The sequence below is a fragment of the Coturnix japonica genome, chromosome 4, assembly GCF_001577835.2.
Source record: "Coturnix japonica isolate 7356 chromosome 4, Coturnix japonica 2.1, whole genome shotgun sequence".
NCBI lineage: Eukaryota > Metazoa > Chordata > Aves > Galliformes > Phasianidae > Coturnix > Coturnix japonica.
In genome coordinates, this window is record NC_029519.1 from 56,796,494 (window position 1) to 56,823,153 (window position 26,660).

General features: G+C 42.6%; 2 protein-coding genes across 6 annotated transcripts in view; both read right to left on the reverse strand.

Moving 5' to 3' along the window:
* Nucleotides 1-958: 958 nt before the first annotated feature.
* On the reverse strand, nucleotides 959-23,091 carry PDGFRL (platelet derived growth factor receptor like). 2 transcript variants are annotated; one of them, XM_032444205.1, is made up of 6 exons: nucleotides 22,990-23,091; nucleotides 13,551-13,842; nucleotides 7,597-7,748; nucleotides 5,550-5,843; nucleotides 5,117-5,256; nucleotides 959-1,710 (listed from the first exon to the last, which is right to left on the reverse strand). In XM_032444205.1, exons 2-6 carry the CDS (start codon nucleotides 13,748-13,750, stop codon nucleotides 1,522-1,524), a joined length of 975 nt encoding a protein of 324 aa, XP_032300096.1. In that variant the 5' UTR covers nucleotides 13,751-13,842; nucleotides 22,990-23,091; the 3' UTR covers nucleotides 959-1,521. The 2 variants fall into 2 exon arrangements, with proteins under 2 accessions (XP_032300096.1, XP_015717700.2); XM_015862214.2 differs by lacking the exon at nucleotides 22,990-23,091 and adding an exon at nucleotides 19,106-19,310.
* The window catches only part of SLC7A2 (solute carrier family 7 member 2), a 42,925-nt gene continuing 36,998 nt past the window's right edge, over nucleotides 20,734-26,660 (reverse strand). For all 4 annotated transcript variants that reach the window (XM_015862347.2, XM_015862349.2, XM_015862346.2 and 1 more), the window contains exon 12: nucleotides 20,734-26,252. In XM_015862347.2, coding sequence (XP_015717833.1) covers nucleotides 26,074-26,252 — 179 coding nt within the window. In that variant the 3' untranslated portion in view covers nucleotides 20,734-26,073. The remainder of the gene's footprint in view (nucleotides 26,253-26,660) is intronic.

Genomic DNA, 26,660 nt, shown 5'->3' on the forward strand with positions numbered 1-26,660 from the left:
CTTGGAGTAATGTTTGAGCTGAGTCATTCCCTAACGCTCCTTGAAGACTGTGATTCTCATGGCAGACATCAAGGGCGCCTGCATGCAACCTGGTACTGGGCTGTTTGTGCTGGAAACTGTGTGTCCAGTTTGAGGCTGAGGATTATCCTGAAATTGAAGAAGCCAACACAGCTCCTGGAGTTTAAAGCAGAATATTTTCCCAGTAAATGAAAATGCTAAAAAGCAATGAACCTGTGCCTGAAGGGATTACTTCAAGCCAGCGCCAAATAAAATCCTTAGGAATACTATTAAAAGGCAGGCTGAGATGTATAGAAGCACATAAGCAAGGCACCGGCTCCTGGTTAGGTTCCTCATGTTCAGAATAAGCTGTTTTTCTCATGCCTTGTAAATACAGTCACTTGCATTAAGATATTTTTTGTTACACAGCTGTGCTACCAATCAGTTTTGTATTAGAAGTTCTAAGTGAAGCAAGTGAAAACTTGCTGAAATGCCCGACAATGTTGGGATTTGGGGTCATACCTTTCTCGTGGAACGACTCTCTCCTTGTAGCAGCAGTCCATGGTGAGAAGCAATTGTTTATCTGTCCAGATCCTGCCGTGTGTGAATCAAATATCTTCCCTCCTCAGTCCAGTTGAAATTGTTAACTTGAGGAAAGAGCTGCTGTATAATCTCACATTATTTTATAATCATTATGTTATTGATTTAGTCTGTAAGTTATACCATATAAATAAATGCAGGTTTTTACTTTAGCAAGTAATGCTGCATTGCTACAACTGTTGAAGGATGCATTGTAAGTGAACGACACACTGAGCACTAAGGATGCAACAACATCTACCAAAGTCACTCACTGCAAGTCTCTGGAGACACTCTGGCATCATAAAGCATTTATTGCTTATCTTCTCCCAAGACCGAATTTTGTGTGCATCTATCTGTCTATCAAGGAAATGAACACACACGCTGAGTTTTATAATGTTAAGAAATTTAATTGCTTTAAACAATATTGCTATTGGCTGGTTCTATCAGAAATTTTTGTGGGTTTTTGCTTTTTTGTTTTAAACAAGTACAGTACTCTACGTTTTATATTGCACAGCACCAGAAGAGATGCACCTGCACTGGGGGGTTCCTGAAGATATTAAAAATCCCCTGAGTTTTCACAGAGGAAAAAGGCACAAACCATCCAGCAGGTTCACCCTGTAAGAGTTGGAGGAAAAAGGCCACATGCGAAGGGAAATGCAGGAGCATCCGTTCCCAAGTACGATAAGCCATATGCATGTGGAGGCTTCGAGAGGATTACACGTTGAATACACTACAGAGTTTAATACTGTAAAGTGTTTCTAACTCACAGCTGAATAGAGCCAGGTGTGAGGCACCTTGTTTTGGCCTGGTGTTCTAGTGAAAATGGAATGCAGTGACATAGGAAAAGAATGTGATAGAGAAACCTTTCACTTAAACGTTAACAGACCCAGAAGAGCTAAAATGCAAAGCCACGTACAGTTCATTATGAGTCCAGAAGCCTTTCCATTAGTTCAGTTCAACTCTGGTCGCCACTGTTGTTGCTCCTTGTAGGTTCTGAGCTATACAAATGTAGTTCCCAGCATCTCTGGCTTCAAAGTCCTCAATAACCAGAACGCTCTTTGAGATTCTTGTGGTGTGTCCGGTCCCCCTGTTTATCAGTCTCCAGAAGTTCTGTATGATCACAGGCCGCTCCAGCTGTTTGAAGAGGAAAGAAATAAAGCAAGTATATTTAGTGATGCTACTCTATTAAACTCCCAGGCAAGAAGTCAGACTGACAAAGCAGCTCTGAATCGCATTCTGAAAGTAATTCCTCTTCCTCTAGTTTCAGAAATGCCATATGAAATAACATACAAATAAACAACAACAATTCACAGCTGCTTCATCATTAGTTCTCATGCTGTATTTTCCAAAAGAATCATATACAACTTCAAAGCCATAAATATGTATGAGGATACTTCGAAATACGCCTTAAAAATACTTCTTCCTTCTGTTCACAACAGGACATTTCTTCCACACGTGAATTCCCTTTTGGATTATTCATTTTACCTCTGCATTTACAAAGGGATGGAGAAGAGCAGCTGGCCTGAGGAGCTACTAAAGGCTTTCCTTATAGCCTTCATCACACGTGGCAGCAGGTTTATCCATGCTGGTTTGTCCTACGCAAATACTGTGGATGAAACTGGTGAGAAAAAGCCTTCTGCTTGGAAACCATCTCCTTGTGCTTAATGAATTAGGCAGATTGGCCACTTATCAATACGGATCTGCAAGGCTGAAGCCACTAGCAGCAAGCAGTAAGTTAAACACTTATCTGGAGCCAAAGCTACAGTCTTAACTCACAAAATGACCGGCACAGGAAAAGCTGGTCTTGGTGAAGCACAGGGATGGCTCCCAATGCAGTCAGGCTTTGCCTGGCCAGTGATGGATGTTTACAGCTCCCAGTGACTACCTTTAAAGAAAGAAAAACTGAACACAATTTTGAAACACCGCTACTAGAGCAGTCGCCTCCTGTTCCCAGTCTGAAACCATGTACTGCTGCACGCTGAAATTCAAGCCTAAGCTAATTCTTGAATAAGGCAAGGGGAACTTCCCTGACCATATTAAAAGTGAAGGTAAATGCCGTGCAAGGCAGATTCTGTTTGCCTGGCTGGGCTGCCGTTGGCCCAGCTTTTCTCTCAGTAATTGCCTTCTGCTTTGAAGGTAGTTTCAGTGAAGCATAAGGAAGGAGTGGATTGGAATGCATTCCCAGCAGGCAAATGCGAGCACCAGGGAGGGGCAAGAGAAAAAATATCTGACAGGAAAAAGTAAGGGAGAGGTACAGGAATGAGGTGAGCTGCAGTAACTGACCAATTAGTGCAGGAACTCTCTTAGAGGGATGGAACCGAGAACATTTCTCAGAGCATTTATTTTGTGCTACGTGAGCACTGCCTTACTAAGAAAAGTCTGCAACGAGTGTAAAGTGCTGCTGTTCTGCCATTCATTTTGTTGGGGCAGGAAACCCAAGCAAGAGTTTTCCCCCTTATACTCAGGCACAGCTGAAGCTGCTCCCAGCAGTGGATCAGCACACAGAGCTGCTCCAGGCTGCATGGCCAAAGTTCGTCTCTCAACCCCTGTACGTGGGTACAGTTGGAAGGTGCAGTCCCCAACTGATAGCACACGTGCCCTGCACTGTGAGCACGGTATCTAGAGCAAACAAGAGGTAATTTGCATGTTTAGCTGCCTGTATGGAACCAGGGCTGGAGAGGCATTGCTGCAGTGTGTGCCAGCTCTGCAGAATGTTCTGTAGAGCCGCTGGGCCAAGACCAGCCAGAAACCAGACCTGGACAGCTGTTCAACTGAGAACTTTCCACTTGTGGTGCGTGCTCTCCCCTGAAGGCCACAAACACTGCAGCCTGTTGCTGCATTTCACTCAACATAAAGCCAGTGGCTGCATACAGAGGATGGCAGTAGGGGTTTAGCTAAAAAATAATAAACAAAACAAAACAAAAAACCCCACACAAAACTATTGCTCATCATTTCTCCCTGGACCTGGAGCCACTTCAGTTTTCCCAGCATTTTTCTTTTTACTCCAACAGCTGCAAGTTTCTCTGGTTATTGAGATGCTGCCTCTTTCCTTCCCAACTGCAAATGGACTCCAGACACAGGGACTCTTCTGCCAAACTCCTCCCACGTTCCACCTCACCCCTGCTCCCCACATGACCCACTCCATACTCCTAGTCCCAAGCCTCCCACCAAGAGCAGTCGTGGCTGCCCTCATTCAAAGGAAAGGGCTGAACAGGGAGGTGTAAATTAGTAACTGCTTAAATCCTCCGAAAAACAAATACCTAAGCAAGGATTAGAAAACTGGTTCTACATGCCCAGTACCATCACCAACTGTTCCAACCCCTTTTGTGCTCACTTGAGCTCTCACTGCTTTTTACCCCTGAAAAGGCGCATATCTTCCTATGGTGGAGAGAATGCTACAGCCTCTACCCTGCTGCCTACATCAATCCTCTAGTGCCCTAGATTTGAATTCTTCCTCAGGCACTGAGCTCCATTCACTCACTTAAGCGATTACCTCCACTGCCATACAGCTTAATTCTATGCTGGCTCAGGGACACCAGTGCTGATACCAAGGCTGCATTAGCAAGTTCTGTATAGTTCTCAACAACAGAGCACTGAGAAGGCAAGAAAATGGAGCATGCTGTGATCCTTCAGGTCACAGAATCACACAATGACCCGGGTTGGAAGGGACCTCAAGGATCATGTAGTTCCAACCCCCCTGCCTGGCAGGGCCACCAAACATACACCTTTACTAGATCAGGTTGCCCAGGGCCCCGTCCAACCTGGTCTTGAACACCTCCAAGGACGGGGCATCCACAACCTCCCTGGGCAGCCTGTTCCAGGGCCTAACCACTCTCCTAGTGAAGAACTTCCCCCTAACATCCAACCTAAATCTTCCCTCTTTCAACTTAAAACCATTTCCCCGTGTCCTGCTATTGTCAGCCCTTTCGAAGAGTTTCCTACAAGATCCTTTTCCTCTGGTGAAGATTTCCATCTTCCAGCATTCCTTCTCTTGCTCCTTAGCCTTTTTAGGATTAACCACAGCAGAGATGAGTCTGAACAGAAACAATTCTCTGTGCTTATGGATGTGGGCAGCTACTCAGCCTAAAGATTGTAGGCTGTGATGATTCACATGCCCAAGCCATGGACCAACTGCAGAGGCACCAGCAAGGAATTATGGCTTGCTGTAGCTCCACTTCCTGACACTGGCTGGGCTTTGACCAGACTTTTCTTTGCAAATGCTGCCAGAGGTCAACTATCTCTGGGACAAAACCCGAAGCAGGGGGTGAGCTCTGGTGAGCCCGACCTTTGCTAACAGCAATATACTTCTCAAGCTTCATTTCTGTGCAGTTTGTAGGTTCTCAGGGCTTTCCCTGCAAGGGAAAAGGGCTGAAGTTTAAAAATGATGTGCTGCCTCCTACTGACAGCATGGCTGTACTAGCAAGAGGCAGACACCACAAGTGAAAAGAACCTTCGCTCCAAATCAAGACAGTGACTAGTACCCAAAGCACTGCCCTTATGAAGAACAAAAAGCATTTCAGCCAAGGCAGACATCTCTTACCTCTTGCCCTGGGTACTGCCAGCTGAAGTTCACGTCTACATCTGGCTCCCCAAGGACAGTGCAGGCTACATGGACACCATCGCTGACTTTGGCTCTACTGGGTGATGCCACGATTGTGGCTGAGGGTGGGCCTCTGGGGACTGACAGAAGAACAGCGTTAGGAAACAGGAAACTGGTCACTTTCTGATGTGAAATTATTGATAAATAAGCTGTGAATCAGCTTACCTAATGAAACAGGTAAGTGATGCATATCTGCAGCTTCCCACCCTACACTGGGAAAATGCTCAAGTTCGTACCAGTAAGATTTTATCACATACAGTTTTAATGAAGATTTCAAAATTCAGTGACTACTTTGCTCATTTTACAAACCCAGTTTTTAAAACCATCAGAAGGAACAGCAGTCGATATAAGTACATAGGAAACGTCACCTTACCTTCCACATAGAGTAGGTGATACTTGATGGAAATCTGAGGTGCTCCCTGTGACTCTGCCTTGCAGTAGACAATACCCTTATGATCAGAAGTTGGGTGCTGGTAGACAAAGCCCTTCTTCGCATCATAAATAATATTAGTTTCATCTGTTTCAATTTCTTCTGCTGGAAATTCCCTGTGTAGAGTAACTTTTGCTGAAGGATTAGTGACACGGCATGGGATGACAGCAGGTCTGTCTGGGTTCAGGTAGACAATCTCAAAATAACTGGGAGTAGGTACAAAAAGTTCCTCTTTATCTGTGCAAAAGAGATGAAATAGGATAACATTTAGATCTTGGCTTTGCAGCAATAAGAAAAAATGGGCAACATTAAAAATGAACACAAAGTTTTTTGCTTCAAATACAGAAACGCTTTTCTAATCTGAGTGTATTTACACAGCTTGCATTAAAAAACAGTAAATAGAAAAGCAAATCAAAATGGTCTTTGCTGTAGTGAGAGCTCTCAATCTTAAGAAAAGCTCTAATTCTTTTTCAGTAAATATCCCTTCATTGGATCTACTTTGGTTCACTTGTCCACTTTTAAAGCATAACATACACAAAGAACACAAGGCAAGATAAGCACTATTAGAAAGAGATATTTGGAGCAGCTATAGTCTTATGACACAAATATTTTAAAATCCACTTCTGTGCCAAATACCCATAATATTTAGTACTTTTAGACAGACAGTTGGAGAGTATTTCCATATTTTATATGCTCCTTATAAAGTTGAATTTTGTCTTTCTAGCTCAATCATTTACCATAGCAACTTGACTGAGAAGTTTACTTTGGCCTTTTTGAAGGAATCATAGAATCACAAAGGACCTACAAGATCATCCAGTCCAACCATCCTCCCATTACTGCTGCTACCACAAGCCACTCAACCTTATCTCGTAGCTCCTCATCCAGACACCTCTTGAACACTGCCAGGGATGGCAACTCCACCATCTCCCATTCCAGTGGCTGACCACTCTCTGAGAGAAAAAGTTTTTCCTTATGTCTAATCTAAACCTCTTCTGGTACTTGCAGCCATTTCCTCGGGTCCTGTTTGTTGCCTGTGAGAAGAGGCCAAGTCCCTCCTCATCACAGCCTCCCTTCAGGAAGTTGTAAAGTGCAATGAGGTCTCCCCTGAGCCTCCTCTTCTCCAGGCTAAACAATCCCAGCTCCCTGAGCTGCTCTGGAATGTATCCTTGGAACATAAAGCACTTCTGATAAATGGCTTCAGTACAGCCTTATAGTTCTATTTAGCTCCAAAACCCATTGCAAACAATCCTATCTTAACGTTTGGACTGGAGCACTCACTAGCATTATTAGATGTAATGCATTCTTAGCAGCAAAGGTTTCTTTAGCACTGTGAAGTATTTCCATTAGAAGAACAAGTTAACCATTTGATTTCCACTCTTTTGCAGCAAGCTGCAGTAAACTGCACACAGTTATCTACTCCACGATGACCCTACCCTCATTGTGCTGGGGCTACAGCCGATTTCAGGCTTTGCAGGGCAGTGCCCCCATACAGGGTGTTCTGCCTCTCAACGGGGCACACAGATGCTGGGGATCTTCACCAGGAACAATGAGATCAAGATTTTACATTAGCTGCAGGTAACTGGAAATACACTGAGGGTAGGAGAGAGCACATGGGGTCACTTGAATGTCATAACTGTGTAGAAGACTTGCTTTGTTACTTTATCAAGACACATTTTCAAAAGCTCTTTGGATTCATTCTGTAGGAGGTTCTCAGCACACGTCATTATTCTCAGAGGTACATGATTCCATTGTACTACGCATTATCTCAGGTATGCAGTTAGTATAACCCACAGGGAAAGCGGCCTCACAAATCACACAAAGCAACTGCAAACTTCACCAGCACTTTCTTCCCTAACATCTGCTATTTTAAAAGCCTCAAATTGTGGGGAAAAACATCTTGATAGTCAAAGACTCAATACAGACTTATTCCTTACTAGCAAATTTATTTTCACAACATTATATAGTAATAATCCCCAAAATAATTTATTACCTGTGAAGAAGATGTACGTTGAACCTGTTTTTGTCTCATCCTTCCTGCATTTGTTAGCACTGCACAGCTGAAGCCAGCAGCTGTATTCACCTGTGTCTGCTGCAGTGGAGTTTGTGAGGATCAGCTGACCATACCTGTCCAACTGCTTTATACTGGAGTGAAGAAAAACAAAAGGCAGAGACAAGCACTCATGTGTTTCCTTGCACATTTCCTTCAGATCATTTATACTTCTGATTTTTTTTATTCCTGGTCTGCAACAGACACATTTTTCTCCTACAGAGTTGTGTTGCAAAGTCCTCCTTCGTCCCAGCAAAGACCCACACATGAATGGTTTTCTGACCATTGGTAAAATGAGCATTGGTAAAAGCTTTCACCACACATAGTTAACTCCTGAATTCATTCCAGAATCCCTGTATTGACAATGGGCTGTGATTGCCCCTAGACAATGTGTTTATGTTGTTTCAGTTGACTAAATATATCCCGTATTTTCACACTCCAAGTCAAGTCCAAGTCAAGCCATATGAATCACATTCCTTTCCTGATAGCATTTACTTCAGCTGCAGCATTGCCCCAGTAGTGCACTGCACCACTGGGGAGCAGCAGCCACTTCAACAACAGTTTGTTCAATAATTGATGCCTTTTTTCAGCACAGACACTTCCCTGTCTTTAACACAGTGGTCCAGCTTTCCACCTGCACACCCATGACAAAGACCTTCAATCTCAACTCATTTTGTCCTTGCCTTTCCCTCTGCCGTACTCCATCTCATCTCAGATCTGTCACTGTGTTTCCTCTTCATCCTTTGGCTACTTCAGAACATGGTATGAGTATAAAGGCATTTTTCTCCTCCAAACCACCTTGTTACTGTGTTAGTGCAGCATTACTGCAGACCTTTCAGACCACGCCTCAGTTGTGGGCAGCCTCCTGTTACCTGCTGACTTTCACTGAACCAAAGAGGCCGCTGCTTTCAGCTACACGCAGCTCCTGACATTTCCAGCTCCCTGGGCACTCCACTGGGAGACCACACTCACAGCCGGTGTGCATTAAGCCAAGGCTCACATAACCCAATATTCAGCCTTCAGCCAAGGCTGGGAGCTTAGAAATTAAGACACACCAAGTAAGCAGCCCACACAGGGTGAGAATGACCTCCTCCCAGCAAAGCCTTCAGGCTTTTTACACTCATCCGTCACAGCACTTTTGAGAGCTGCCTAAAGAAACAAGCAAAATGTGCTTCCTGCTTGCCAATGCACTTGTCCTACACAACCTCAACTGATTCTGTCATGTGAAAAATGGGAAAATTAATGTTTTCATTCTTTATACATATGCTTTACATTACAAACATTTTCAGTTTTTCAATAAGCATTGACTAATTCCTAATTGCACAAGAGATCCTGTTGTGTATAATACTCAAGCAGAAGTAAAGAGAAATCTGAAACGTGTCCTCATCTCTGTGATGATTTAGATCGACAACTCACATTTCCTAAGCTATATGGCCATTCAGGCGCAATATATTTTGCAAGCACTAACATCAACATTATAGAGAACCCATCAGGCGAGGATGTTTAGCCTCCAACCATTAAAAGCAGCCACTGAACTACGGCTTGAAATCCCAACAGACAAAAAAGAAAAACAAGGTCAGAGTTAATTGATTATTGTACAGTGTGTTCTACTTAACTGGGAACAAGCAATCCAGTAATCAATGGAAATAGCCCGGTGAGGTACTTCCACAAGCATGCACTAACAGAACCTGGCAACTGAAAGCCTGGAAATGTTGAGGCTTGTGACATGGCTGCACTAAGCAGACAAAACAGGCTCCGTGAAGTAAGCTGGAAATGGCAACTACATCAGCTGGGCTGTACTTCTAGGATTGCTTTCATTTCATTTCATTACTATTTTAAATGATGAGAATTTTTTCCAAAGCTTTGCTGTGCTTTACATATCACAAAGAAAAAGCAAACATTTTGTGGCCATTCACAGAAAAAAAAAAGCACAAACCTTCAAAATCCTTTTCCATACACTCACCTTATTAAGCTTCAATTATTTTAAGTTCAAAAGACCTTTGCCAGAAAAGCTGTGCCAAGTTCAGAAGCTAGAAAAAGCTGAAGGAAAACAATATATAGTGTGCAGGACACGTGGAAATGGTTTTAAGTTAAAAGATGGAAGATTTAGGTTGGATGTTAGGGGGAAGTTCTTCACTAGGAGATGAGGTTGAGGCCCATGGGAACAGGCGCCCAGGGAGGTTGTGGATGCCCCGTCCTTGGAGTGGTTCAGACCAGGTTGGACGGGGCCCTGGGCAACCTGATCTAGTAAAGTGGTGATGTTTGGTGGCCCTGCCAGGCAGGGGGCTTGGAACTACATGATCCTTGAGGTCCCTTCCAACCCGGGTCATTCTGTGATTTACACTGTGTGATTCTGTGCACAGCCTCACTGCAGAGCATCTGGCAAACTCCAGCAGCTGCACTGGTACTGCCACAATGGAACTGTCTAAAGCACAAGGAGAGGGATGGGACAGAACAACCTCATGCTTTAAGGTAAGAAGAAAAACCAGACAGCTTATAGACTTCAAAGCACATGCAACTGAGTGACACTTGGACACAGTTAACAAAGCACTTGGCCAGTGAGCCTGTCTTAATTCACAGCAGCCCAGTTCTGCCCTGTACAACATTGTAATTTCTCAGTACCTATGAAAGCACTCCAGCCTGTGTACCAATATGCACACAATACATACCCACCTCTGCCCATTTCTTCCACTGCAGCAGTTCCACTCCACAAAGATTTATCTACCAGATGAAATTCAACAACAAACAAAGCCATGTTTTGAGATGGGAGAGACCCATGCTCTAGTCAGGCACTGACAGACCAGCATTGTCTAGGAAAGCTTTTTTGCTCTCAAACATCAGAAAATGTGACTACCTTTCTTTTTCTTTTTTCCTTTCTGGTTTTGATCCTTCTCACACACCGCAGGTGCAGTTTTTAGTTGGGCCAGCAGTCCTGATCTACTGTGTACCACCGTATGGCACTGCAGCCATTTCTATTTTGGGCAGCATACTAAGAAGCACATAAAACCTTCCAGACGTGAGGATGTATTCATGCTGCACAGGGTGGGACAGCACTTCTCTCCTCTTAGAAAAGCCACCCTCCAAGCTGCTGTCTTTTACTTTCCATACCAGTGAGACAAAGACACAACCAGCATGGCATGGAGGAAAACATGTGGCTTTTATCCCTACCTCTTCTTGTAACCATCCATAGGAAATGCATTACCTGGATGCTAAATTTAAGTAGCCTCAAACCAAAACACCCTCCTTATCCCAAAGCAGCAGACATCAACACCTCCAGCAACAGCATCTGCCCAAGTCACAGGATCACAGAATGACCCTGGTTGGAAGGGACATCAAGGATCACGAAGCTCCAACCCCCTGCCTGGCAGGGCCACTAAAAGTCTCTGACCAAAGATACACACACCATCACATTGTGAAACCTTACAGTTTCTTCTGCCTCACAGAAAGAAAGGTCTGAGCTCTCCTGAAAGATGACAACTCGTCAATGATGCTTTCTACTGCCAGTTCACTTAGAAACATTGCCAGCTGTGCTGATTAAATAGGGACCTTATGATATTTTCCAATTATGGTTCAATGAAGCTCTCCAAAGCCAAGGAATACAAATTCTATAAAGCAGACTGTATTGCATACACCTGTTAGCACAGCACCAAGCACACAGAGATAACAAAGATATTGTAAAATCCGTGATGAAAATGTAATTGCACAAGATTTGGTTGTCAGTGTCTCCATAAATTATTCCCATTCAGTAAGTCTGAAGCACGCTACTTATCTTTGTCTTCATTATTTCTAGTTACTTACAGGGTCTTCTGCTTACAACTGAAATAGTTGATTCAATTTAACTCTGTTTACTGCTTCAGTAATTATGTATAAATATTTCAGTATAGATCCTTAAATAGAAGCCTAACATTTTTAAAATAAAAAACTTAAGCAAGCTACATGCATCCAGCTCAGTTGTACAGCATTTATTACTGTGAAATTAACTTTTGTTTTACTGTTACAAAATAATACTGTGAAATTGAATGAGAACAGAGAGGTAAAGAATGTAAGCTACTTCAAAATGTAAAGTAACAAATTATAAAGCTAGAAAACACATCCTTCCTTAATTCTTTTACCCCATTCCATGGGCAAGAATAGTACAAGAGAAGAACAAGCAGTCAAGAGAAGTAATGAAGTAACATTCAGATTCCTCTCTAAGACTGCAAATACTTCTGCCTTCTTCAATGCCAAATGCTAACACTGAAACCTGGAAGTCTGCATGGCCATATATGTAGCCAGTGCAAGCAAGTAGCCTATATGCACACCTTCTGAGGGTGAGATAGACTTTGAAATGGAAACTACCACCACATGCATGGTACTCCCTTTCAGTAGCATTTTGCACACTCCTCTTTGGCTGCCAAAGGGCCAGGCTCGTACTGCGGCTGACGTGTGCCACCTACTGGAATAGTTCATAGAATGGCTTAGGTTGGAGGCCGTACAGACCATCCAGTTCCAACCCCCTGCCTTAGGCAAGGCTGCCCCCTGCACAGCTGTTCAAATCAGCCAGAAGATCTTTTGAGAGATGCTGCCATGATAAGCCTTTAGCGGAAACGGGCTTGTTATAATTTATAGAAGCCTCGCACTGTAGAGGTTTATTCAGCCAATTTATTCTGGGACTCATTAGCTGTCAGAAAACAAGCAAATCATGAATTTCAAAGGGACATGTTACAGACCACAGGGTATACTTGTCCATTTCTAGCCTTATTCTTCGAAAAGAGAAGTGGAAAGTAATTAACCAACTATGACTTTAAGGTATCTTCATAGTTGTAAGGAAGATGCAGACAACCTTGGCTATTTAGAAAGAGCCCACAGACCTTTACTTAATTTAGGAGCAAAATGACAGTAGGACTTTCCTAATACTCTGCTCTTATCTAATAATGTAAAGAAAGTCTCTTCACGGCTCTTTTTTAGGATGGGCATTCACAGAGCTCCTCAGTCTTTCAACCACTTGTCACTCAATGATACCCAAACATAAATCTCAAGAAGGGAAAACAAGCTCTTCTCTTGGCAAAATAAGTGTTAGCAGCACCAGCCCAAACTCCTTTATAAACCCTCCCTCTTTCAAATGCAGAAAAAGACTATTACATTCAATCTAGACTTAGATATGTGTGTACTATACTTGAGAACTGGGAAGGCCAACAAACATACAGTTTTGGAGATTTTAGATCAATGGGACAGTACCTACCTGGTGGGGCAGAGAGAGGGAGAAAGTCCTTAGATCCTCCTCCTAGTCTCACAGCTGTGTATGCAGTATCCATTAAGATGTCACCAGATGAAAGAAAAAGCCTTCCCAAACTGAAGGTGACTATCTATCCTCAGCTCTGTCATACTTCTGCACTGTGGAACTTGCAATTCCCCCTGCACTCAAGCATAACTTTGACAGAAGAGGGGAAAGACTAACCCCACTTGCTCCTCAGAGCGGTGCTTGGTATATTTTCTGTTTTGCAAGCTGAGACACACGGGTTTTAATCTCTCCAAGAAATTAATCTTTTTGTCTCTGCTGATATCTATATTAGCAACATCCCAACAGCAGCAGGTCTCTGTAGAGCATCAGAACTGGCAGTCAGTACCTGACATTCAACCTCACACATTTTCAGGGTGTTACTTGGGCTTTGCTCTTACGTGGCTCTCTGTTAGTGGCTGGAACAGACCAGTGTCCCCCTGGACCACATCTTCTATACTAGATTCATCTGAAGGGAATCCAGTTCACATGCAACAAGACTCTTCCACAGCATACATTGCAGGGCAGTAGCAGGAGGGCTGAAAGATGCTTATCCATTGTTACAGACAAGTAATCACTACATGAAACACCTTGATTGTAAACAGCCATTCCCCCCCCCAGGATATGGAAAACAGCTTACCTGAGTCTGGAGTCTTTAAAGGTGTCCAAGTATGAAGGATAGCTCCAAGTCACATTACTCCCCTTACATCGCAGTTCTATGCTTTGTCCTGCAGACAGGCTTAAAGTGGCAGTTAGCTTCTGGAAACGGCCTTTATCCATCACCTGCATCAGTATGGACTGCGACTTGGAGGAAGAGTCAACAGGTTCCCTTTCCTTCATTTTCAGGCCCTTGGGTTTTACTTTCTTGTGATAGGCTTGATTTGTTTTCCCCTGGTTCTTTGGATGCTTATTTTTGGCAGACTGTCCAAAAACTGGTAAAATAAGAAAAAGCAGCAGTGTACCAATTAGGGGAAAAAGCCTTTTTGAAAATATATTTTATTATCACTGAGAATAACCAATACTCTGTCTTCCTATAAAGGATTCAGAAAAATGGGAAGGAGTTAATTTCCATAGGTTTCTGAAGTCTCTGACATGACTCATTTCCATGGACAGAAAGACAACTAAAACCTTTCAGCAACATGTGGAAAATCTATACTTATAGGTCACATAAACAGGCAAATATGTAAGGGCATGAGGACTTCATAGACGGGAAGGGAAAGGAATACGGTACTTTTCTCTCCAGCTTCTTTTCTCTGTGCTACCTAATATCACTGCCATCTATTGTGCAGCATTACACAAGTGCCCTGTCTTCATACATACATTCCACACCCATCAGTCCTGTATAACCTTTTAATATGCTGTGATTTTTACAATGCTGTAACAGTGCAGGTTTGTCTTTTCTTTTACATTAAGTACTATGAAAACTACAAATAGTATTTAAGTCACCTGAAAGTAGCACCTAATACATCTTTATCTATATCTAACAACACAACTGCATCTCTCAGGGTCTCATCTGGGTGCTGGGAAGAGGTGAGAGAGGATCACTTCACAGAGGACCAGTTAATCCTATACATATGTATTTGTGTGAATAACTGTTCCTTTAGCACACACATCTCTCACCTTTTTGGCCTTCAGGTCTCTATGCTCTGTTTACAAGCCCATACATGACAGTAACACATAAAAGTGTGAGCTCACCAAGTGACCCAAGTGCACTGCCCAGCAGGAGCTGAGATACATGCCGGAGTTGCTTTAAAATGTGCACCTATTTCCCAGCAGTGCAGTGAATGATCTCAGAGGCTTACTCACAGAATCACAGAATGACCCGGGTTGGAAGGGACCTCAAGGATCATGTAGTTCCAACCCCCCTGCCTGGCAGGGGCCACCAAACATACACATTACGTAGATCAGGTTGCCCAGGGCCCCGTCCAACCTGGCCTTGAACACCTCCAAGGACGGGCATCCACAACCTTCCCTGGGCAGCCTGTTCCAGGGCCTAACCCCACTTCCAGTGAAGAACTTCCCCCTAACATCCAACCTAAATCTTCCCTCTTTTAACTTAAAACCATTTCCCCGTGTCCTGCCATTGTCAGCCCTTCGAAGAGTTTACTCCCCTCCTGGGAGTAAGTTCCCTTCAGGTATTGAAAGGCTGCAATGAGGTCACCCTTCAACCTTCTCTAGGCTGAACAAACCCAGCTCCCTCAGCCTGTCCTCATAGGGGAACAGCTGCTATTCTCACCACATGCCACATGTGCATAAGCCTTAATAACAACAGAGAAGAAAAAGAGGGAAACAAAACAAAGAAAAGGAAAAACAAAACAACACATAAAGAGCAGTCTTTAAAATCCCAGTTATTTTAAAGGCTAAGTAAATTAATCATAGAGATTTTTTTATGCTGTAACTGACCACAGGAAGCACAATCTTTTGTGAGATGAGCCTAAAACTGTTATTTTAGGCAGCATAAGCTCTACAAACTGTGCCTTACAGCTAATTCACGCTGAATACAGTCTTTTCCTATAAAGTACTCTGGCATTTTATCACAGGAATCAAACAAAAAAGCCAACCTCACTGTATGCTGATAAGCTTGGGTTACAGCTGGTACTGGCTGCACTATTGGCACCATGCTTCAAATAAATCCCTTCTGGACCGGTCAGTCTGCTCCAGTCAGTTGTTCTTTGTATGGAATCCATCCATATGAAAAACAGTTCAATTTCGTTCCCTTTGTGTAAGGGAAAGAAGGCAAAAGTAGGCTGTGTGCTAGGTTCAACATCTGCTCACATCACTGATGCACAACTGGTGTTGTGTTCATTCCCAGCTAAATGGCTCACTGCTTTCCCAGAGAGCAATCCAACCACTGGGAGCCACAGCCTTTCTTTAGAATAATGTGGAGTAACTTCATGATCAACCTACCAAGTAACAACATCAATGCAGTGATTGCTAAGCAGTAACCCATCCATCTGCTTACAGCATTAGAGTCACAAAGCTCATGGTTGTCTCTTCCTGCCCCACCTCCAGTACATCAGGAGAAGAACAGGATTTATGGTTGTTTTTTATCCCTTTTGTAAGCTGTTTCTTTTTGTCTGCCCTGTTCTGGTTTTTATATTTGACTCAGATGTGGGTTAAGGAGACTCCTCATCTTATGTTATTCCCCCTTCTCAAATTAAATGCAACAGTTTGCTCTTTGGCTTTTATTATTCCTGCAAGAATATTAAAACTACAGCCTGGCTACTCTAAAGCAACATCTGCATCTAATCGTGAGCAGTGCTCAGGAGCAAGTCAGAAGCTGCTTCTCTTATCCAAGCAGCTGCCCTTACAGCCCACCACATCAGCATCTGGCTGATGACACTCAGCGTTACACCCCAATACACACAAGCCAGCACCAGTCAGTAACTCTTGTGCTGCTATCCGCATTCCTTGCTGCTCCTTTATCCCCCAACAACCAGCCATCCCCTTGCCCACACCACACAGTTTTTCCTTCATAATGCTGCTACCTCGGTTCAGGTGGCTTTTACTGACAAAGCTCCAGGCATCACATTTGGGACTACAGCATTCTCCAAAAGAAGCTGCCACTTCTCCCTCAGGGCAAGCTCCTTCCTCTTCCCTGCACAATCTGTGCCCTGGTGCTCAAGGCCCCAGATAAGCATTTCCATTCCAAGCCATCCATTCCATTTCCCCCACTACACTTCTGAAAACACGCAAGCCTTGTTTCTGTCTCCTTATTTTAACCCTAATTAAAATCAGACTATTTGTCAACATGCCATTGCCACGCTGTTCTGCCAACTTCAATCCCTACACGTGTTTGATGACACTGTGTCCTCACAACATGAATGCAGAAATGCAGTCCCCTTCCACACCTGACACTGCTGCTATGAAGCTGTTAAAGACTTGCCTGTGAGACTGTTCCAATTCTGAATGCCAGAAGCCTGGTTTTAATTTTCATCAGATGAAGTTTTTCCTTTCCACACAGGCTCCCTCTGTTCCACACGTTCAGGCTCACTGGGAACTAGAGAAACACTTTCCTCCTATTCCACCCTCCCCAGTACATTGAGACTCTACCTTTCTGACTTGGCATTTCCCTTCAGGTGACAGCAGGACATTTCAGGAAGCACCATCAGCACAGGAGGTTTTGTCTTCCTATGCTGAAGTGCTGCCTCTCTTCTGCACCTCCCTGAGACATGAGCTTCCATACAAGCCATAGCCATGCCCCTTCCCAGCTCTCCTTCAGAGTTTATCCTGCTATCTACCAGTGCCACCACTTCCTGCACCTCATAATCCATCCCCTCTCATTGCTGCGCCAACTCTCAGTGTGCCCTTTAAGTACATTAAGTAGTACAGCAGTCTGTCACCTAAGGTAAAGGCAAACTGCACTTCTCCTTGCTCAAAGGATTTAGCTCACCCTGTTCTTTAATGTTTCTCACCCCCTAGTTCTTGTAAACACCATGCACAAAAATTACCACACAATCATCAGCCACAGAATGATAACATGCATCCAGTGTTGACCTGAGGCATCACCTACATCCACACATATGCTCCTCCAGCTTCACAGCTGCTTGGGTTACAGCTAGAGAATGTCCATGGTGGTCTTCGAGCAACCACTGAGAAACCTAGGGTCTACAGAAGAGCTGCCATCCAAGTCAGCCCCTGTACTGACAACACAGACAGGAATATATCTCACTGTTCAGAAGCTACCATAAGCTAAGTCAGGAGTGCTATTCTGATATCAGAAGGCCTTACTGGAACTTGAAAAAATTAAACATACCACGTTAATTGCATAAATGAGTCTCTGGATGACACAGCAGGAAGCACGCAGCTACACCTCACTATAGAGCAGATGAGCCAAGAAAGCAAGCCTGGAGAACCTTCAGCCCAAGTTGCAACTCATTTCTCATTCCGGGTTTTTGTTGCCTATTTCTCAAATAGAAAACACTTGATATTGCAACATACACCCACAGATCTTCAAGTCAGAATCCTCTTCTACACCACACTAGTACAGCAACTCCTTGTCTGTCCCTTTACAAACAGTCATTAAGAAAAACTATGCTGGAAAGAACTCCTGGAGGCCCCTACCTACCCCAGCCTTGTTGCTCTGGGTGTTTTGACTGTCTCACACACCAGAGACCCTACAGCCTCCCCAGACAGCACTACACAGCTCTTGGGGCGAAGCATTTTACACTAATTTTTGCCCGTGTTCCCTGGATCACTTGAGCGGGTTGCCTCTTTTCCTTTCCTCGTGCAGCCCTGAGCCCAGACCTCTCTACAGACCCTCAGTTTCAAGAGCCTGCCCCAGGCCCTGAGCTTGCACCCAGAGCTTTCCTTGACAACATACTGCCAACAGCAGCAGCAGGAGACAGTGCCTGCTTTCCCTCTCCATCATGTCCCGCTGCTCACATAACAGCTGGCAGCATCAGAAGAGGATAAGCCACTGGCTGGAGCCACATCATGAATTGTAGGGAATTATCTAAGTTCTCTTGATGTTAAAGTCTAAATAAACCAAGGCTTGGTTAGGAGCTTCCTTCCCCAGCCAAAAGCTAACCCTTTCCCTGCCAAGAACTCATCACAACCTGATGCTGAGTTAAGAACAAAGTTCTATCCTTCCTGCCAAGACACCAACGGAGCCCAAAACCCGCAGAAATTAGAATAAGAGTCACAACTCGTCCCTGACAGACACGAAGCACCCCTTGCTCCATCCTCCATCGCCACTCGGGACCCAGCTCCCATCTGCACCGAGAGCCCCTCACAGGCTGCGGGGCGGGAGACGAACCCCGCTGCTCCCGGGCGGGGACAAAAGCTCTTCCCAGCGACACGTAGAAACGCCTGGGGGTCCGCAGTGCTATTCTTTGACTCCTAAGTGACATTATTATCACAATGAAACCGAGCACCAAGCGCAGCGCCAGCTCCCCTCGGACAGGCTCAGGGACTCGAGCACCGGCTTGGAGCGACGTGTCTGACAGAAACGAAGAAGCAGCGGAGGGGCTGCGGCTGCTCTCGGCGACGCCTCCCGCCACCTCCACCCCAACCCCCTGCCCCGAACAAGCCGCATCCCCTGCCACAGACACCGGGACTCAGCCCGCCCGACCCCGCCACGCAGGACGGGAGCCCCCCGCACCCCGAGATGGCCGCCAGCCCCCGACATGGCGGGCGGGGGGAGGCCGAGAGGAGCCCGCCGGAGGCAGCGCGGAGAAGGTCGCGGCGGCTCACCGTTCTCCTGCAGCAGCAGCAGAATGAGCAGCACCCACAGCCGCATGGCGACAGCGGCCGGAGCTACGGGCTGAGGCGGGGCAGGCGCGGCGGCAGCTTCACGGCGGGGAGGAGCCCGCCGGTGTAAGGAGCGCGGCCCTCGGCCACGGCCGGCCCTGCAGGTGCGTGTCCGGCTCTGATCAGTGTGGCGGAAGGGAGCAAAAGTGCACTGCGAATTCGGTTTCGTTCCAGCCTGCTGTAGCAAAGACATCCCCAGGAGCCTGCTCAGCAGAAGCTGCTTTATGGTGGGTGTTGCTATTGCCAAGATTATTTCCACCTGTCAACAACTACAATACCACCAAGTATCCAATTCTGAAAATGTTATCACTGTTTTAGGGAAAGTGAACCATGAGATGATGGCTCAGAAAAGATGTGAAATATAAGATGTAAATATGCACAGGAGATGTTAATTGCCTCTCTTCTGCTGAAGAGCGTTCATTTTCCATCCTATCATCTGCAAAACTGCTGTAAATGCAGTTCTTATGCGCCTCTGTAGGTCGAATTTCACTTCTCAAGCACAGACTAGGTCAAAGATACGATGCTGACAGAGCCCCACATGCTGGTATATATGGAGAAGTACAGTACTAGCACTAGGAGACAGCAGCCCATCTGCATTCATTCCAGGGCTTATTCAAGCTGACTGATAAACACCTTTTGCTATGTAGGCATACAATTAAGAAAGAAAGTGTTTCTATACATTCCAAGTTTCCCGTTTTTAATAGATAGACTCTGAGAACTAGCTACATTCATTTTGAATGATCAGAAGAGTTGCAGTACACCCAGAGAAGACCAAAATCACAGCTTCTTTAAATCTGTGAACAAAGATGGTGAGCCAAATATCTGCAAAACAAAAGCAAATCCATGCTGGGAGTGCGGTTCTGTATCTCAAGGCTATCATCATCAATTGCTCAGATTCAGTATTCCTACATTATATGTAAGTAGGTGTCCTAAGTGACAGTTTTTCAACTACTAATTTTCAGTCATTTCAATCTTTAGGACACAGCATTAGATGACAGAACTTTAAGTTTTGTTTTGTTTTGTTGCCTTTTTTTCCCCTCCAATAAGGGAAAAGGGATATAACATCCATGCAGCTCTGAGGCTGGATGCTGCAGGAAGCTAAGGGCTCACTCCCTCTGGCAGTCAATCCCTGTATCATCTCTGGTTTGGTACTGCAAGTCACAGTGCCCAAATCATTGTAGGAAGTGAAAAGGAAACTACTACGATGCACATTTTCAGATCACTGGAAAAATAAAGGATTTAAACATACAATATGATTGGGTGTTTTTTTTTTACCCCTCCTATAAAATCTATATGAGCTATCATGTTACTTATAGTGAGTTACGATTTGTATGATGTCATGACATGAGGTGACACAATTGATGATTAAGTCACTGTGTTATTTTAGAATTAGGATGTGTTTAAGAGCCATTTGGATGTGGTGCTCAGGGATATGATTTAGCAGAGGGTTGTTAGAGTTAAGGTACTGTGGTTAGGCTGCGGTTGGACTTGATGATCTTCAAGGTCTTTTCCAACCTGGGTAATTCTATGATTCTATTTACTGAGACTACAGTGGTGATTCAAGTCAGATGTGTTGTATGAAGTACATACAAGTGATACTCAGCTTTATTTAAAAAAATACAGAACAAATGCACAATTGTTATCCCGTGAAGCATATCTTACAGTATATGAAAAGCAATATGATTTCCATCAGATTTGAAACTAAGGTAACTGAAAATATTGCTGATTATAAATCTTATTGAAAAAGTGAATAAACAAGCACCATGTTCTTAAATACATGCACTTCGACATTCACAAAAATTTAAGGCTTTTCCTTTTGGCTAGAGAACTCAAACAGAAATCTGTACTTTAAGATGCATCACAGTCACTCTGTCGACACTTTAAATGCTCAGCAGCACATCACACAGACGTAATCGTTACAACACATGGACAAGAAGAAAAGTTAAAACGTATATAAACTAACGTTTCTTAAAATGGAGCACACATAACTATTCTTAAAGATATGTAGCACATATTTAGTGCTTTACTTTCTGTTAATACAAAAGAAAGAGGCCCTCCTAAACTTTCACATCCTGACTGCAGCTACACTTTCTGTTGCTGAGGGTGGAGTTTGCCTCACACAAGCCTCAATGGAAACATAAAAGACAACAGAATTTGTCCAACAATAGAAATAGACAATTATATATACACGTAGTTCTTTGTAATACATGTGTAAGCACAGATATCCTTCAGCTTAGTTGATGCTGAAGAATTTGATTTCTAAAATCAAATGGAAAACAGATTAAGACATGGTGAGGGCATTATATCTTGCTTTGGAAAGGTCCAACTATGTAAAACGCAGAGGTCCTTAAAATATGTACCAGAAAGAAACGTTAAAGGCACAGAAAATTAAAAATGAATACAAAATCCTACATTATGTGGAGTATCACCTGCTGCTTCTACTTAACACTGAGTAACCCCAGTGAGTATTCTGCAATTTGTACAACCTCCTGGCAGGCCTGGGAAGAACCATGGCCTTACAATAAAAGGTGCTTTACATTTGTTTTTATGTAACTAAGTAACACATGCTAGACATCACGTGAATTAAATTTGTACTGTTCAAAACACCCTCAAGTGTCACGGGCATCTGACAGGATTAACATGATTGCACAGTCCCATGCAGATTTCCTGCGCTGTCAGGATCTCACCCAGGCTGGGATGCTTGCAGGACATCTGATCTTGGCACTTATTAAACATCTCCATGAAAACAGTATGCATTTCATTTCTTAAATAGCTGTATACCCTTCCATAAACTTTGGAAAAAAGGTGGCTAGACTTTTACATTCATCATCTCATAAAATATAGAAATATATATTGAAGCTTTACCATATTTTGTTTCTAAATTAATTGTACCATTTGAAGTTTCTGCACGGCACAGTTAAGCTCATAAGTATATAGACAAGTAACCCTGTACCACTAGTACTGATCTTTGTTTCCTGTTGCAGAATTAGGACTAGAATTTGGAATATCACATGAAAATCACCTTAGGTGATGTGAATTATGCATAAACGTTTTATAACTCCTATGCTTCTTCAGGGGAGAACAAGGATTTACCTGTTCTCCTTTAAATATACTTCTATTTTCTTTCCTAAATCTGATAAAAAATAATTCCTATATCTAAAGGCATATCTCAGGTGTACCTATGCAAATATAGTTTTTCAAGGATTTATTTCCATAAAGAAAAAGACAAAAAACTACCTCCAGTAATATATATATATATAAATACATGCCATCATTATTTGCACAGAATAATTTACAGTACCAACAACTATGAGTATGTTAAAAAATAACAATTTAGTTCCAATGGACTTGTGCTTTCAGCTGCTCTCTTGGCAAACATAGCAAACATGAGAACAGAACTGGGGGTTGGTTTCACACATGCCCCCTGTGTAAGAAGCAGAATGGCTGCCCCTCACAGGGCCTGCTCTGCTAACATCTGGAATTTCGAGATTACACATACAAATGCACATCAGAATTAGCATTCATATCTCACTTCTGGCTTATAGTGTTCTTAGCCATGGATTATTAATGGCATTAACTACACACATATAAATAAGCCTTGTGCAGTTGAAGCAACCAATAATACCCAATTATTTTCCTTTCATTTCATTTCATTTTATTTCTTAGTTAACTGGGTAGTTTCTGTGCTGCAGCTGCTCCCAGTCTCCCTCACAGCATTTGTTACAATCACATTATTTTCATATAATTTACTACTATAACTAATAATATTGAAATGAAGGAGGAAACATTATATACAAAATACATACAAGCTGAAAAATTTCTCTCACCTGTCTCCAAAAGCCTTAGTTAGAGCTTGCTTTAGTCATAACTTTTTTACATTGGCAGCCTCCCTTCAAAGGAAATTCCAGCGCAGTATAGAAATTAGTCAGTACATCAAAATCACTATGGGATAATGTCAGATCGATGCAAGCATATAGACAGGCAGGCACACATCCTTTCTACATGATGGTGCTGGGAGGGGATGGGATCTTCCTTGCACAGCAGCAGTTTGCAGCCCAGGAGCCTGACTTGCCTGCTCTGTGATCCAGCTTCTGTATAAAAATGTCTCTGCTTCCCACACACCAAGATGTGCAAAGAATTTTAAAGAGCTGTCTTCCATTGTAGGCTTGTAAAAACATTGTGCAAAAGCTTCAGCTGAGCACTGCAGGCTTGCCCTAACAGCAGGACATTTTCAAGTTGGGAAGGACAGGTAAGGATGCCCTCTAAAAAATAGCCACTGAAGAAGCTGTGCTCATGAAAGAGTAGTTACAAATCAGGAAAATATCAGTATTTCTATTTCAACAGAACATACATCATACATTCATTTTCTTTTTTCTTTTTCTTTCTTTCTTTTCTTTTTAATAGAGCATTTGTTTCAGTCTGCCAGGATTACCTTATTGGAGCCTAGAAAGTCCATATTTATCTTCTGTTTTAAACAAGAACACATAGTTCTTTCATCACTTTTTCATAACAGTGGGACCTAGTTGAGAAATACAATTAAAATGGCAGATCCAGCTGACACAGATGACTCCTTCATTCAATGAGGAAAGGTTCTGAAACTTATCAGTTGTTCTGAGCACTGCCCTGAAGATTACTATTTATTTCTTTCATCAAAACATTTCACATAGACTATAATCTACTTGTATGACTCTAGTAGGACATTTTAGTGTTTCTTTAACAGCATCTTGGAAAACAATGACAAATTGCCCAAAGAAGTGACTATAACTTATAAGTATTAGGATGGATTATGATATGGTAAGAAACAGGACTGCATTGTCACTTACTCTATAGCTTCTCTTCTTCCTCTGTCACAGCCATTTTTATGGGGCACCAGACTTTAGAACAATGGTTCTTAGGACAACAGCTGTTACAGGATGCACATGCTCGAACCTCAGTTAAAGGGCAGGTGGTTTTCCTGTTGTGTGCTCCTTATCCTGTACTTTGAAAGAAAAACACAGGCACCTACAAGTGCTCTGCTTTGGTTTTCTAGCAAATGTTTTCTGGTGATTTTCTCTGGATTGCTATAAAACCAGGAATATGCCCCAGAAGACAAGCAGCGGTGAAGATCTTTTCAGGTTGCTGCTCCTTGAGCTGAGCAGCCAGCAGAGGCCACTAGTGCAACTCGTACAAATCCCTTCCAAACCAACAGTGCTGTAAAGAATGCTTTCCTTCCAGTTCAAAGAAGGCATCAGGCTTTAGACTACAAATTCATTCTTCTATGGGGTATCAGCACATTCCAAGGTTCTCTATCAAGAAGCACTCCTCTTTCTGCCTTCTACATTTAGGCTTACATTTAGGCAAAACTCATTGTTAGATTAAAAAGCATTAGTCTATCACTGTGAAAAAGACAGAAAGAGAGAGAGACAGAAGCAGCTTAAGTGGTCTTTTTTTTTTCCCCCTTTTTTTTTTTTCTTTTCTTTTCTTTTTTTTTTTTTTTTTTTTTTTTTTTTTTTCTTTAATTCCAGGTATTATAAAAAGGTGCTTTTCACTGTCAACCAACATCATTTTGACAAGATATAAAAATTTTTGTAGCCAACAGCAGAGATTAATACCAGTGATGGTAATATTATGCTTCTGATTAAAACCTTCCATGACAAAGTACAAAACAATTCTCTTGTACATTAGGGAAGTTATTTTTATAAATGACTTCTTGCAAAATAATTCCATATCATGGAATCCTTCAAGGGTCTGAAGACTATTATTTGCTGTGAAAAAGTGTTGAAATGTCTGGGTGTCGTTGTTAAGTAGTGTGACTTCTACACTGAAAGAACAGTGTCCATTTTCTCTGTCTTTAAAATAATGGTTCACACAGCACTGCTGCAGTTATTTGGTTCTTAACATAAGTTAGCATTCAAACATCCTACTCACATGAATGGATTTGTAGGTGTAGATTTGGCTCACAAAAAATTGCTGTGCTAACATATTTTTATGGCTTGGTGAAGTGCTGAAATACAACTTCGAAGAGCATTCTTTCCAAAGCCCAGGTCTGTTAGTTTTTTCAGCTTCCCTTCTATCTGAAAAGAAGGTAGAGATTTGGGGCATAATTTTTCTGAAGAGAAGTTTTTGCAGAAAACAACATAACCCCTCTTGGAAGTATCATTTCATATAAGGAGCATCTCTGATATGAAAAGAACTCATGTAAGACAGAAGTGAAAATCCTGAGCAGGATTTAGAGGGAAATAAAGCCTTTAAAGGATCTTTTCTATTTGAGTTCTTAATGGCTACTAATTAGTAAGTAATGGCTACTAATTAGTGAGTCATGGCTACTAATCAGTAAGTAATTCTTTCTTTGCTATTTTTATAGAAATACAAGATCTTCTACATTTTGCAAAGTATCAGGTCTGTCAATTTATCATTTGTTTCACAAATATTTTCCAGGCTTATCTTCGATTTATCTCCCATCTTTCTTCTGTAGAAAAAAAAAAATAGTATCTGGAGTTTTAATAGCGAGTTAGTTGCTTTGTTATTTTGGACACCAGACCATGTAACAGAAATAAGGAGGACGTGTGAAAGGCACTTGTGCTCACAATGCAGTGTAAAATATCCTGAACTTCTCGCAAGCAGTTTTAAAGTTCTCTATACGTTGTGATTGCCAGCAACTGTGTATGTCAGTTCAAACAATATGTCCAGATTTCTGCTTGCCAAAGGGTACTTCTCCTGTTTGTTTGTTTTATTTAAATATTAATCTCCATGCTGTCAGTTCTGAAATGATGAAGACGGATTAGCAGCTTGTCCAAAGCATCAGCCAGGCCTTGTAGTAAAGACTTTCAAAAGGCACAGTGTTGGTAGAAAGCTTTTGAAATTCGAGTCCACAAGTAAAATATCAATGAAAGATATAAGACTTGTTTAAAAGACTTGTGTGTTTACATAAATTAACATTCACTTGTCCTTTCATGTGCAAGAAATTTATCGTTTTCATTTGCATTTTCAGGTTCATCCACAGGGTTCTTTTCTTGCAGCCCACTATTTTCAGAACATGAATCTTCATCTCCATCGCTGTGATAACCTTCAATACTGTGCCTGATGCCGTAAGTAAAATAAATTATGAGGCCTTTCAAAAGGAAAAGGGGAAAAAAAAATAGAAAAAGTTTAATAGGGTTTTTAGGCAAGTAGCACATCAAAAAGTCATTGTTTTTTACTGTCTGGCTGAGCAAATTTTCCAAAGCCAGATATTAGAATGGTAGCTCAGCCTTCAGGTCTTCCCTCTTTGTACAGAAAGTGGAGGTGCTAAATTTCAGTGCATCATTTCTGCATAACTGATTGCTCTGACAGAATCACACACAGAATTGTAGAGGTTAGAAGGGACCTCTTGAGATTGAGTCCTACCCCCATGCCAAAGTAGGCTCCCTAGACCAGGCCATGGAAACTAGTATCTCTAATTTATGAGTACATAAAATCGATGCAGTTTTCCATATCTTAAAGGAGAATGTCTGATATAGCAAAAAGAAAACTGTTACAA